The sequence below is a fragment of the Geospiza fortis genome, unplaced genomic scaffold (assembly GCF_000277835.1).
Source record: "Geospiza fortis unplaced genomic scaffold, GeoFor_1.0 scaffold285, whole genome shotgun sequence".
In the NCBI taxonomy this organism is placed as follows: domain Eukaryota; kingdom Metazoa; phylum Chordata; class Aves; order Passeriformes; family Thraupidae; genus Geospiza; species Geospiza fortis.
Genome location: NW_005054403.1, coordinates 41,762 through 57,105, shown reverse-complemented (window position 1 = coordinate 57,105; position 15,344 = coordinate 41,762). Strand labels below are relative to the sequence as shown.

Sequence of the window (15,344 nt, the reverse complement as noted above, 5' to 3'; positions counted from 1 at the left end):
CCTCAGAAGAAAGGCTGCAAGCTAATTAAATAAAAGGATGAACAAGTGATCCTACAGAATGAACACTCAGACTGATTATAGGCTTAAGAAAAATACTTTGCTTAAACATTAACTTAAAAATAACCCCAGAACCTCGCAGCTCAAGCAAGTACACCTTTGAAAGTCCTCCTGGTATGAGAAATGTCCTACCCCCTTTACCAGAATTTACTCTTCTGAGCTAGGATTCAGTAAATATAAATTACACCTTTGAAGCTTAGCTCTAAGACTTCCAAACACTTTCAGATCTATCTATGGTTATGACAGTAACCAGTACCACAGTCTGTGGTGCAGTTTTCAGTAGTTACAGGCACTTCTAATTGTACTGAAGGTAAAAGCTAGTTTAAAAAGCAAATGAAAAAAGAGAACCTCTACATGTTTTATGCAATACTTCCCGTTTGTATTTTTCCATTTCTTCTCAGTCAATCGCTCAGTTACCTTCTCTAACAGAGAGGTGAGTCAGGAGTTCTCAGATCCTCGGAGTCAAATTCTAATCTTGTGATTCAGATCAAATGCTTCAACAGCTCAGCAGTGTACAAAAAATCATGCACCAGATGCCTGGTTCAGACTGCAGTGAAGAACACTGTTATGCTGACACTGCATCCAAAGCACTGTGTCCATTTTGGGGCTTCCCAACATGAGAAAAATGAGCAGCAGATTCCTGAAGGAACTGGAGCACATGATACTGGGGAGACATTCATATATCTGGACTTGCTCTGCCCAGAGAAAAGAATGATGAGGGGGAATCTTACTCTTTTCTGCAGCTACATAATTGAGGTGGAGAGGAAGAGAGAGCCAGACTCTTGGCTGCCTATTGTTGGTGAACAAGAGGCAACGGACACAACCCAGGGCACAAGACAATCCAATGAGATGCAAGGAAGTTTTTTGTTTTCAAACTCTGAAAAGATTTCCCAGAGAGGCTGTGGAACCTCCAACCTTGAAAATCCTAAAAAGGCAACAGGACAAAGCCATGAGCAACCTGCTCTAACTCAACCTGCTTTGTACAGAACATTGGACTTGCAACCCCCAGGGGTCCCTTCCAACCTAAGCAATTCTGTGAGTCAAACAGCTGCCAGAGGCCAGGATTTCCTCAAAGCCTCCAGAGACTATAACAGCTCACAGCTAGCTGTGAGCACTGAACACAGTTATCTGCACCTCCACTGCTCTTCTCATCTCCCAGTGCATTTTTCCTTCAGCTTGGCTGGCATTAATGCAAATAAAAAAAAAAAAAAAAAAAAAGCTTTCTTAAGTAAGTAAACAACTAAACTGCCCTGAGATGGTTCAGGCTGTGCTACACAAACCGTTGTGTTGTACACACTGTGGCAGAGGTTCCAAATGAGTATTGACCAGGGAAGGACCTAAAGATCATTTATCCAAAAATATTGTCTTGCCAGTGATCATTGTTAAAATTTTTACAGTTTCAGAAATTCTCCTGTTTTGGTAAATGTTAGTTACATCTTTTTGTCTGTCATTTATGCCAATGCAATATTATTCTGCCAACACAACCACAGAGAAAAAGAGTAACACAAATACCAATTTCCTAAAGTCGTCAGTACCAACTCTATTCTTATAAACATAAAACTAACTTCAATATCATTAAAGGACTACTTCTGCAGAAGAATTACAGTGGGGAAATTTGTTGCAAAGATTCCCAGGCTACTGCTAATTCAGCTTAGCCCAAGAGAGGAAACGGTTTCTGCAGCTTCTGATTTCTTCCTATCAAATAATAAGTAGTATAATATAATAATATCTGCTGAAGAGATCATATGGATGTAGTACTTCAGCTGTGCAAACTAGGTGCATTCATTATTGTTAAAGTGAAAAATATTAACAGATATGTAAACAGGCAGGAGCCCCTAATCTGAATTTGATTGACAGATCTCCCCTGGATCTCATTTTCTCCTCACATACTGTGTTCTTCAGCTTGTTCTAGGGATCAGTGATAACTCCCAAATTATCTTGAAAGTTTAAGTTTCTCAGAATTCTTTTTTGGGGAAAGTTCAGTGTTTTACAGATTACCCTCTTTAGGCATGCACTCATCAAAACAAATCCCCAAAACCTGTTCAAGAGTAAATAATATTTTGAAAACCATTAATAAGGAAGGCTTGGGTAATAAAGAAGGAAGCCATTAGGTGTCATACACCCCTCCCTTTCCCCTGTTATTTTTTGTAATTGATTTAGATGTCAATCTATGCAAGTAATCAGAAACATTCATGCTGTCTTCTCAATATAAAGTTATTGGCTACTTGGCACTTAAGCTGTTTCCTCTAAATGCCTCCCCATGTCCTAGACCAGACACACGTTGATTTTTGATTTTTTCAGAAAACACACAGTGTTCTTTGATTCTCCAACACTTGCTTATGTAACTATTGATATGTTAACCTAAACTGCCTGTAAACACAATCAGCTATTGGCTATATTATGTTCTCTTTTTTTGTAACCATACATTATTTTCTGTATTATCCTATACTAAATATTGCAGATAACCTAGACTTTTGTGGTCCTAAACAGTAGCGTTACATCTGTTTAGTTTAAAACCTTTCATGAAGCCTGAGATCATTCTTTCTACATTTGTGGACAAAGCATAGACCTGGCAATATGATAGCATCAATTCAAACTGGGGAGAGAGGCCAGAAAGTAGGGAGTAGTTGAGGATTAAAGCACAATTTAATACAAAAAAGCACAAGCGTTTTCCACTTTTCAGCAGCTGTTTCACTAGTCACTGCCAGGATAACAATACACCAGTTACAGTGTTTGTTCCACTTACAGGCGGCACAGCCACACTTCTAATGAAACAGTCCCTAGGCTGTTGCACATTTCCAACCTTTGTGAAATCGGTGCCCTGTTTTGGGAAGAGGTTTCTGCTCACTCACCCATACTCTGGTTAACAGCAGCAATCCAGATACATTACCAGGCTGGAATTTGTACAAGCTGCTATTAAGGGGATGCAGCTGACAGCCACAGTGAGATACAGGGGCCCATCCTTGGGACCCAGTCCCTCAAGAGGAATACAGTATCACTGGACAAGGTACCAATGACTCTTAGGACATTTTTAAAGATGCTTTCAACTAACAGGGCTGCCAGAATCAGATCTGAATATCCATCTCTGTATATTCCATCACACAGTTACTTAGCATTGGCTACTTCTGCCATTTTCAGCAAAGCTTATGATCTAGCTGCATATTGTCACTTGTTCAAGACAAAAAGGTCCCTGTGTCAGAGCTGCTGCAAGACTCCTCTGGTCAGCCACTGCTGCAACAGCTCATTATTAACACCCCAATGTATTCCAGAGCAACCTGGCAAGGCAAGTTGGGATAGTCGCTGTCCAGTGGGTAAAAAGGCAGCAAGGTCTTCCAAACCTTTTCAGGGTCTTGGGCTTCTTGACAAGTCTTCAAGACTACAGCTTTAATCACTGTAGTTTCTCTATACATCTTCATGAGCAGGGTGGATCTTTCTACTGGGTCAGGCAGCAAAAGACTAAAACTGTCTTTTGTCGAGGTTTTCTCAGAAACCTCATTAATGCTCCTTTCTCCAGCCTCCACCACTGTCTACTACACTTAGTTTCAAAGTCTTGTAAGTCAGAAGCTGTTTCCTCAAGCCCTGTGCAGCACTTGGCTTTGCGCTCCAAGCACTGAGGCTAAACACAGTCCCCACAGGGTCCTGTCACTGTCTTGAGGACCTGTCACAAGGCTGAATCCTCCCTGACAGCCAGCACCACTGATAGTGGAACACATGTAACCTACCCAGTCCTGGGTTTCCCACAGGGATCCTTCTGCTCTTGGCTGTATTTACTCCAGCTACCAACAGCAGTGTCCATTGTGTGCTGCTGCCAGTGCCAGAGGTGCACCTAAGCCCATACTAATGTGCTTCAAACAGCTCCTCCTCTAGGAAGAAGGTGACCTACTTTGAAAACCCTAAAAAATATTTTCATTGCTGGCAATACTTACTGCAGATATGGGCACCTCAGAGTCTCTGAAAGCCAGGAATAGAAACTTCCTGCAGATGCTGTGGCACCCTGCTTGCCTCCTGTATGTCAAGCTCTGTTTGGTTTTTTGTTTGTCTGCTCCCTCCAGAGGCCAAGCACACAAAGGCATTTAGCTGATCATCTTCCTCAACTGGGAATAAAATTCATTAATTTAACCATAATGAAGAGTAGGGCTGATTGAGGAATACAGGTGCTGGTGACCACAGAACAGACTCCTACACCACCACAGCCTAGACACACAACAAGAAGCCACCCACTTTTGCAAGAGGGAAAAATGAATGCCTACAAAACTCAGTGAGAGGGCTGCAAAAGAGAATTTACTGCTAAGTAAATGATGCAGTAAGAGGCCCCAAGTCTCTGTCAGATTCTGCTGAAGCTTTCCTTCCTTGAGCTGGCAGCCTGGATATAAATAAAACTGCTGTGCAAGTGTCCTCTCTACATAGAAAAAAATGAAGAACAGTCTCATCTGTACATTTTTTGAAAGTAATTTTTGTCCCACTAAACTATCTGCAATTACTAAATAAAGGTACTCACAGTTTTCACTTTGCCTCTTTATTTGGTTGTGATTGCATTTTATAATCACAATGTTGAGCTCTGGCATTCAATCTGATGGGCAAGAGAGCACAAGCTATAACATGAATTAATCAATGGCAACTCTGACTCCTGCTTGCTGTGATTAAAAATGTAATGAAGCCAAGGCATCCTCCCTTACTTCTCTCTCCTTCTCCAAAAGGAAGGGCAATCACAGCCCAAGAAGTAAAATCTGAAGACTTGTTTTTGCAACAAAATGAGAAAGCATTGCCAACAGCTACCTGCAGAAAAGCCAGCCATGGGCCTCAAGTTTAAAGGGACAAATAAAGCTGCACTCACACTAGAACAACATTATTTCAGATAATGTTCCCCTCTTCCCACACATCTTCCAAAAAGCTACACTTCATTTTAAGTCTTCTTCTATGAAGCAGTCAACCTGCCTGTAGGATAGCACAGTGTCCACAGATGAAAAGCTGGGTTTGAGACCTCCAGGGAACCAACCACAGGGAAACTCAAGTCCCCTGATATTCATATCTAGTAACAGCAAATAATTATGGATTAGATTGGAGCTTGCTCAACTGCACAAACAGTTGACACCCCAATTCACCTGAGAGCAGGACTTACCTTATGGCCAGAGGGTCTCAGGAAGCAGCAGTCCCAGCATTATTTCACACTCAGAGATGCCACCAGTCCTACCAGTTCATCATGAAAAACCTGTGGAGTGTGGCCAGATACCACCCAGAGCAACCAGCCAGCCTTGGTCATCAGCTCACCGTCATCCATGGACATCAGCCAGGGGACAAAGCAACCCCTGTGCCAGCCTAACCTCTGCAGGTTCTATCTGTACACTGATTTCAGAGTGTGTGTGTACAATATGGTACCATATATATGAGATTTATGGCCTGTATCACATATCTGCATGGCACGAGCACACAGCACCTCAGACGTGCATGCTGGCACACGCAGGGCACAGCCAAGACACCACCTATCAGCAGTAACAAAAAATGGCACAGAGCTCAGCAGCCATGGTTAGCAGCTCCTCCTCTTGAGAAGGGAACGAGAGGCTGTTTCTCTACACTTTTTTCAGCTGCTGTGTCTGGATTGTATCTGAGGATTAGGGTGGAACAGCATTAGGACTCTCCAAGCAAATGTACAGTTGACCCTGTTGTAAGGTGAAGAGACAAGATTTGGAACAATGGACAAAAATAATTTCTCAAAATGTTAATCACAGCAAAAACCTTGAAGTGAGAACACAAAGTTTGTATTTTAGCTGTGGGAGAATACTTTTTGCATCCCTGCTTTCAATTCTGCACTCTAGGGAAAAAGCCAGCTGCAATTCTCACACAAGAATAATTAAAAATTTATCTAGGAAATACTTTTACAGATGGAAGGCCTTTCACAGCTTTGGAGTCAGCAACCTTGCAATGCTCTAGCTGGCAGCTGCTCTTCTACCACTGTTCTCTGAACGGAGACAAGAGAAAGCCAGCTTCTTGTGCAAGCTGTTTTTCCAGCCCCAAAGGAAAAAAAGGCAATAGGAATGATATCAAGCTGCCTAGATTGGACTGCGAAGGGAGCCTGAGCAGAGGACAGAAACAAGGTGACCAAGGGATACTCACAAAGGCAATACAGCCCAGCTTATGAATAGAAACCTAAGGGTGTTAAGCTGGCGCACTAAGAAGAAATTAATAGTTAATTAAGAAAATTCCTTAAAATCCACAGTTTAGGTAAAGCCAGACATGAACCTGGGAGCAATGAAGACTGGAAGGAACCTCAGGACAAACCAGAACTGATTCTGACGGGAACAGCTCCATCTCTGACCCACAGCTGAAGCCTGTGTTACACTCAGAACTGCAGGCTCCCTCCAGCAGCAGGGAGTGCTTCCCTGTGTTTCCCCTTAGCCCTGACCGTGCATTTACATTTCACATACAGAAGATCAGGTTGGCAAGTACAGTTCCCATAATACCTGAATCTTCAGTACACATTTTCTGCACTTTAATCACTAACCTTCCTGCCAGTACAACTGAAAGGTCACATCTCAATAACTTTGAGAGCTTTTAACCATTTTCAGAGCTGCTTAGCCTGCTGAATTCAATGAGGAAACCAATGAACTCAGGAGTGATTTATAAACCTTATTCTGAAACATTACATCATTTATGTTCCTTCACAATTGAAACTTACAGACATACAAAGACAGTAAATTGATACATTTAAGATCAGTTGAGTAAGAATTCTGTACTGGTAGTATCTTTCCCTCAATACTTACCAAAGTTTTTACAACAAATAGTTAAAATCCATTAAATAATTACTTAATACTAAGAAAATGCTCTTCCTAGAGCAGGGTACCTGATCCATGTAAGGAAAATAGACACCATAATGAAGGAAAAAGTAAAAGAGAAGACATTTTTACACAAGCTTTAGATGTTTAAATCTCCTTAAAAATACATATAAAGCAAAGAGGCCACTCTGTACTTAAAGCCATTTTGTTTTTATCTATTGGGGTAGTCACTTTACATCATACCAAAAAGACTGTATAAGGAATACAAGTGTCAAGAATCAGATCTTTATGGCACAAAAGGAATTTTTTCATTAACCTGTTTCAGAGTTGTTAAATACATTATTATTAAAGACAAAGACACTAAGGCTACCACAAAATAATATTTGCATGATGATGTTAGTCTTTATTCAGTTTCTCAACTGACTCCTCCAGTCTGAAGGTGGACAAGAATCTTTCCAGTAGTCTTTTTCATTGATTTATTCTGGATGAGAAGATTCTTTCTACTTTTGACACAAACTTATTTTCTTATTTATATTGTTACTCAAAGTTCACATAAGCTTTTATGTTGCACCTTACAATGTATGGAATTTCAGATTAAAATAAAACTCTACTCTTAACATAACCTTTTATATAATGTAAAAATATTCTACATGTTTAACATATCAAGAATGTTAAGCATTTACTTTGGGGAAAACCTATTTTATGCATTTTTCAGTACAAACCCCACTGTGAAGGCTTTGCATTTGTGTCTCCCTATTCAGTCGGGTGCCACCCAATGTTCATTGCCTGCAGCTGCAGCTCGGCCACTGCAGTTTCCAAAAAATTGCAAATTTGAGATGCTGCTCACTGTTCATCCTTACTCCTCCCTCATCCCTCCCTCCACCATGGAAAATTGACATCTTTGAAATAATGAGTGTTTTTAATTATCAAAATCAGTATAAAAATAGCAGCATGCTACTAGACATGAAAAGCAGATTCATCATGCATTGTGAGTTTAAATGCAGATTTCTGCCTTCCTCTTATATTATCAAAATCTTTTTTAAAGTTAACATCAAGGCAAGGGTATAAGGACAGACACTGCATAGTATGATTTGATACTAATCTGAACTGGGTTATTTGCCTTTAATCAAAATCCATGATAATTACAGGGTAAACAATTTTTATTTCAAAATACAAGTTTAACTGGAATTGTAGTGATGAAAGCAGAAGAGGGAAGAATGCAGTCTTTTACAGCCCATGTCACTGTATCTCACTTACATCCAGAGATAAAAGCTCTAATTGGTGAAGAGACAAAATATTTGTGGCATGTCATTGAACCTTTGTGATAATCCAGCGTTATCCATTTCTAAAGAAATATAAATACTTTAAAACAAACATTGAAAATAAATCCTTTTGATGTAACAAACTACACTCTTTACTGAGAATTTTCAGTCTTCTTAAAAGTAAGGGACGTCACCCAAGAAATAATTGAAGTATCAATGTAGAACAATCCTTGGAGGAAAAAAGTTGGAATGTAAACCTCTGCTCCAAATTAGATCTGAAAAGCAAAAACACCACACCATGTATTTCATCCAAGTGTATTTTTCATCAATAACTTTTTAAAAGTTATTTTTACAGTTCAACAGGAGACTTCCTGAACTTAGCACAGTCCTATTTTGCTTCAGCTCATACCCTGTTTTCTTCACACATGAACAATTGCTCCCTGCTTTTGTCCCCACCAGCCCTGTGACAATACTATGGTCATGCAGGTGAGCAATTCTGCATAACCACAGCACCTGCAATACAATTATACATCACTAGAACAGCCATCAATTAGCCCATGGTTCTCACAAATAAAACCAAAGGAAAGGATCCACCAAGTTCCTCCTGTTAACAATGACCTTGGAAACTGCACTTCGTTCCAGATATATGACAGTGATCCTCAGAGAGGTTACTCACATCTTTTCTTTACATCTTTTACCTTCTTAAAGCATGATATTAATATTTTATTGAAGAGCTGACAAAAGCTTAAGAACAATCATAGCTTCTCACTTAACCCCACACATAGATCCATTAGTTTCCAAATTTGTCCAACAGCTACTTATCTCTTTGATGTCTTACAATAGCCTCATTAATAAAAGCATGCAGTACTAGTTTTTCTAGCTTCAATGAGCTAAATCTTCAGTAAGCTCAACCAATGACAGGCCCAAAGTGAAATTTTCAAAAGTCTGAAGAAAAATTCTTCAGCATTTTGATATTTTTAAAATACTTGATCTAATGAATCATATATTGATAACCTCAAAAAAGTCAGAATAATAGAAGCATTTTAAAAGAATTAGTCATATTATCAACTCAGAGAGAGGACTAAAAAGATGAAGAATTAAAGCATAATAGTATTCTTAGAGCAGTCTATCCAATTAAGTTAACTCACTGGCTCAGTAAGTTACTACTTATCCTCTGAGCCAGCTGACCCTGCACACATTCATCTCTCAGCTGTAAATTAAGTGCATCAACTTAGAAAACATTGCACAGCAGATACTACTTCTGCAATTTACTATAAAATTTGAATTATAACAGTTTTACTACTATAATTTCAGAGTGTGCATGACCAATTATTACAGTTTAGTGGTTAGCAGTAACACAAGTGACTGTGACAGTCAAGATTATGGTTAACTTTAGAAAAACTACTAGGATGCTGCTTTTTGGAGTTTTGATGTAAACAAAAATGGAGACTTAAACCCTTGTTTTTTAAAAACCAAATTCCTTAATTATTGCTGCAGTTCTGGTGGGACAGCAAAGCTGTTAAACCTAGAGGAACTGGGGGTGTCAAACAACTGATTTTCTTTTAGGCACCTTCAGACTGCTCTCTGCGTGTGTTTTAGCAGTGACACCAAATGTTCCATGTGTTTAGAGACCAGCACAGGAATGGCTGTAGGACAGGAGAGAGGACAGAAAGCTGGCACATGAATGCACCACACCATTTCCTGAGGCAGTCCCTGAGGAGCAAAGCTATCCTGACCATCCATGTATTCCTTGCTGTAGAACTAACAACAGCTTAATGCCACAGATGAGAGCTTCAAGCATATGATAAAAACACACATTTACTACTTACATCATCAATATCTTCATCATCATCTCCAATATCATCAAACTGGATTTCATCATCATCTCCAGGACCAAATGTGTCTGTTTCATTGATTTTAGCTATGAAGGAATTTGGAGAAGTTAAGGAGCGCACTCACACTGTGCCAAGACAGACTGAGCATTCTTATCCAACGTGAACTTCCAATTTGAAGTGAAAAGATTCTTACCATGTTCTGGAAGCTCCCCATATGCTTTCAGGCTTCTGGCTTCATCTGCATTGTATTTTAGAATAACATCAGCCTTGTTATCCTAAATAAGAATTTATTAGAATGTATTAGTCATCTATGATGGAAAAATAAAACTATTAACCTCAGCAGACAGTAAACACATTGGAGTATTTTCACTTCTTCTGAGTGACAACTTAACTATCTCCAATTGCAAGTAATTTATAGATTCATGGAATGGTTTGGATTGGAAGGGACCTTAAAGATCATCTACTTCCAACCTCCTGCCATGGGCAGGGACACCTTCCACTAGACCAGGGCACTCAATCTGGCATTGAACACTGCCAGGGATGGGGCATCCACAACTTCCCTGGGCAACAAGACAAAAGAGAGTTTGAGACAAATGAGAAATGTTGAGTATTCAACAACTTGACAAACTCAGTTTCATGCCTTTGAAATTAACCTTTCTTCAGACAACACACATAGTGAGGTGTTGAGGTCACTCAGGAATCACAGAATCATTAGACTGGAAGAGACCTTAAAGAGACTCATTGAGTCCAACCCAGCCTTAACACCTCAACCAACCCATGGCACCAAGCGCCACATCCAGTTTTTTTTTAAACACATCCAGGGATGGTGACTCCACCACCTCTCTGGGCAGGCCATTCCAGTACTTTATCACTCCTTCTGTAAAAAACTTCTTCCTACTATCCAACCTATATTTCCCCTGGCAAAGTCAAAACCAAAAAATTCCTAGTTTTATGTACTTTATTATATACAGTAAGTGACAGTATCTTCAAGGTTTGATAAACCTAATGCACATTTCAGAAGCAGAATCTATCTTCAACAACTGCTGACAACACTAACATTCATGAAAGGCATTCGCCTTATGAAAACCTGACAACTGCTTCCCATTACTGCTTGTATTATGTAAAGTTACGCCACTTCATTTTTGGAAATTTTAGCACAAACTAATTACTGATTAATTTCCCTCTTAAGGTACAAGCCTAAACATCAAGGACCCAAAATTCTGATTACCAACAATTCTAATTATCACAATAAAATGTTTGGCACTTGACTCCATCTCATTTTGTACCACAGGATGCAAGGACCAAACAGCTACATCTGGAAAAAAAACAGGTCAAGCTTGATGACAATAAGCATCATCACTCACAAAGTCTCAGGGTGCAATTTAAAAGAACAAGTCAAACCAGAATTTGTCTACTCATTACAATCTTCCTGTAGTACAAGGAAACTAAAAATCATGATTTAGCGTAACTAAATACAAATGCAAAGTTAGACAGGAATTTCCTCACAACACCTGCTGCAATTTAATAGTAAATACACTTGTAAGATGCTCCTTATAGTGGCATATTATACTGAATTTTTACCTGGTAGTCTCTTAAGCCAATCAATATAATATCAGATGTATTTATCCAGACCTGAAGGAGAAAACAAGTGTTACAAAAATTCAACTTCTGTTGTATAACACATGAACAAAACTGCACATTTAGATTTACAGAGAGACAAACCTTTCACTACAGCCACCACCTTCATTTTCTAACCAGCATGCGAGAAATATCCAATTTAATGTTTTAACAGCAAATCCAAGGTCATAAATACACAGTTATTTTTACATGTTATGGAGCTATTACAGGGTAATCAAAATTCTCTGAAGAGCTTCTATCCAACAGGGTGTTTACTAAGCCTTAACATCTGAGAAAACAGAAGGAATACACCAAGGCACCAGTCATGAACTCTGTGAACTGAGCTCCTCAAGGGCAAAAATTAAAGAAAAACCCGATGAAGGGGGTGATGGACAAGAACAGTGAAGAGCATAAGAAAATGTACTGAGTTGTTTCTAGAAACTAGGTTAACCAGAAATCTGCAGAAGAGAATATGCTTTTAAATGCACAGGGAACTTCTATGTGAGTTCTATCCCACATCTACTTGATTTTTTTTGAGACTGAACTAATTTCAGTTGGAATTTCCTTTCTTTTAAACATAAGGAATAGATAAGTGGTGCTTTTTGTGCAAGAAATTAATTCTGCAGCACTTAGTGTTTATTTATGTATATTCTCCACTACCTTTAACAGTTTCTTGCAGGCAACTATAGCACTGCTTACACTGATCCCAAGACACATGCACTCAGTGCTGTCCAAAAAATGGAACAATCCAGAATGAAGACAGTGAATGTCACTGCTTTCATTGGAAACAGACTGAGGGACCTCCTCCTTACCATACACCAGCAGAGGACAGGAAGATGTAACACCTAACTAGGGCCAGAGGGGACACCATCTGAAGATGGCAAAGTTAAGAATGCAAACATTTACACCTGACATCCCTGAAGGCACAAATCTTTGCAGACTAGCTTCCAACAGAAATATTTTGGGAACTGATGAAGTGGACAATGAAACAATGGAATTGGAAGTGTGTTTTCTAGTCACCAAGCTCCCCATCTGCAATTAGGGAGATTTTTATTATTTTATATATATATAATTTTCTAGAATATGAAAAGCTTGTATTTCATAAGCAGTTGAACAAACCTTCCCCTGAAAAATGCAAATGGAAAGGCAGCCCTTCAACTGAGAGCTTCACCCAAGAGCCAAAAACTGCCTATTCTTGTGCCAGCAATGGAAACAGAAGGACAGGCCAGTTTACTAGCAAAAAAAGTAGTTTAAAATATTAAGTGCAGTAGAAATATTTGTTTTTGTAACAAGCTACATATATAAATTTTTACAATTACACATCATGCATAACATCACTGTTTCCTATTGCAATGCTTCAGAATTACCTTTTTTCTTAGCTTCCCTCTAATGTGACATAACCTCTTCACACCATCAAAACATAATGCCTCCAGTCTTCCATTGCCTAACATCTTGATCACCTGGGCATATTCTGAAAGAGAGGGTAACATATGGAAACACAGAATCATTTAGGCTGGAAAAGATCTTTAGGATCAACAAGTACAACCATTAACCCAGCACAGTTAAGTCCACCACTAAGTCATGTCCCAGAGTGCCACAGAGCAAAACTTCTGAGCAAACCTAGCTTCAAGACACAACCAATAACTTTTCCACTGTAACCCAGTGGAAAATCTGCTGTAATATTTTATCAAACATGAACTGCTGACAGGAGCTTCAAGCACCCACACAGGCTGCTGAATGTATCACAGTTTAGTATCACTGTTGACAGTAACATTTTCAAATACTACTCTTGCTTGGTTGCATCCACCCTTTTGTTCCCTCTCAAATGTTTGCTACAGAAAATCTCAGAGCTACTGTGTCACACTCAAAGTATTTAAGTATATGACAACATCACAGCACCTCTTTTAAAGGACAACACCTCAGTGCTGTCACTGAGGCAGGAGAAAGCTGCGTGCCCTGTACAGCCACCCACTGAGACTCTGAATCCCTCTTGCAGAGGCTCTGTGGACAACACCCCTCTGTCCTTGAAAGGACAGAACCCTTATCAGACACTGTCTGCAAGGCGAACAGCAGACTTCAGCTGAGGTCTGTGAAGCACCTCTCTAACCCCACCCTCATCTCTTCACCTTGTATTTCATCTTCTCCCTCACCAAGCTACAAAAAAATCACATACTGGAGAACTTCAGACAAATTAGACAGTCCAATAAACCAGGAGACTGTTCTTAACTGAGAATAATGTTTCATTAAATAGATTTTACTTGGGAAATGTAAAGGATCATAAGTTTCAGATGTACATAAAAATAAACTCCTTTTCTGCTAACAACCAATACAAAATACCAGAAATTTGTTCAGTGGCACTTCTACAGTGATTTAAATCAGTACCCTTCCCATATTTCTAACAAACCAACTGATTAATTGGTTACTAGGAAAGCACTCACATTATGTGAGCAATCACCAGAGTGTGACACACAAGGCAGGGCGAGCTGAAAGGGAGGTGAGCTCACTGTCACCAAAGGCAGGGCAGATGGGAATCCCAGTCATCCCCCATGAACTCTCCTGTGCCTTACTTCACCTGACAGCACCCTACTTACTGCTCCTGCTTTAATAACTGCCAGACTTCAGCCCAGGAACCAACTGAACCAAACCAACAGGGGACAGAACAGTGAGATGAGCTGCTCTGCCACAGCAGTGACTTCAGGGAGCTCAGTGAAGGGTCCAAGAGATGTTAGAGTCCATACAGAACAGAAAGTGGGACTGTGCATCCCAGGGACAATTACTGGCAAAATTGAACCACATCTGCTAAGCCAGCTGCTCACAGACCCTCACACAAAGCTATCCAGAGGTTTCTAGGAAATGTTTAAGTACTGTTTTACATAGAGCATGCACTAAGCTCAAGCAGAGGAAAATGTCATTCTTAACCAGTGATGATATTGGAAATTCCCCTTTTCCTACTATCTTTCTCTTACATTCAATATGTCATTTGGAATTCAAACACAACCCCAATAAGAATACCTCTCTCTATTCTGTCACAGTATGTGACTGAAAACAATGACATTGCCATACTATAGTTAAAAACTCACCTTGCCCATCTTCTTTGAAGACCAGTTCTCTTTTTTCTGATTCATTCTCATTCTTACCTCGTCGCCTGTTTTTACCTCCTTTGCCTAAATTAAGTGGGAGAAGTAAAAAGCAGGTGTTACTGTCTCTGGATACAATGAGTGAAAAAAGCCAGACTTATGGAGATTTTTATGCTTGCACTCTATATGGCAATTTTAAGTATCCCACCCAGATCTAGATTTTTTGCTTACTTTTAAGTCTAAATTTTTATCTGGGTAGTAACAAAGTAATTAAACATTAGACTCTCCATTGTTTAAGCTGTCCTGGTTGCTCTGGAGTGACAGCAACCTTCAAAATGATTTTCACAAGATGGCCATTTTCAGTTTCTGTGATCCCTGCTACCAAATACCTCAAAAATAACGGCGAGATACCCGATACACGTAATCTTCAAGAGCAGATGAATAACTTCAGTAACTGTGCTGCCGAAATCCCTGAAATACTCAAGAGGAAGCTTACCCTCCGAGTGAAGCTGCCCTTTTTAAAAGGCACACACGTGGCAACAGGATTAGATGCTCTTCACGAAGAGCATAAGAGCAGCTCATACTTGCCCCGCTGTTAAAATCTGCTGCTCCCTTTCCCTCACGGCTTCTGCGTTTCCTTTCCGGAGTACGAAAGAAGGGAAGCGGCAGCAGCGCTGCCCGGCGAGGGCACGGAGGGGCCCGGCCGCCTCCTCGGCAGGGCCGCTC

At 39.9% G+C, this 15,344-nt stretch overlaps 1 protein-coding gene across 1 annotated transcript in view; it reads right to left on the bottom strand.

Moving 5' to 3' along the window:
- Positions 1-6,684: 6,684 nt before the first annotated feature.
- Positions 6,685-15,344, bottom strand: part of EIF1AX (eukaryotic translation initiation factor 1A X-linked) — a 9,793-nt gene continuing 1,133 nt past the window's right edge. Inside the window, exons 3-8 of the mRNA XM_031061200.1 lie at positions 14,622-14,774; positions 12,909-13,012; positions 11,506-11,556; positions 10,118-10,199; positions 9,919-10,010; positions 6,685-8,364 (exon numbers count right to left, since the gene is read on the bottom strand). Of these exons, the coding sequence (XP_030917060.1) occupies positions 8,359-8,364; positions 9,919-10,010; positions 10,118-10,199; positions 11,506-11,556; positions 12,909-13,012; positions 14,622-14,774 (488 nt within the window). The 3' untranslated portion in view covers positions 6,685-8,358. The remainder of the gene's footprint in view (positions 8,365-9,918; positions 10,011-10,117; positions 10,200-11,505; positions 11,557-12,908; positions 13,013-14,621; positions 14,775-15,344) is intronic.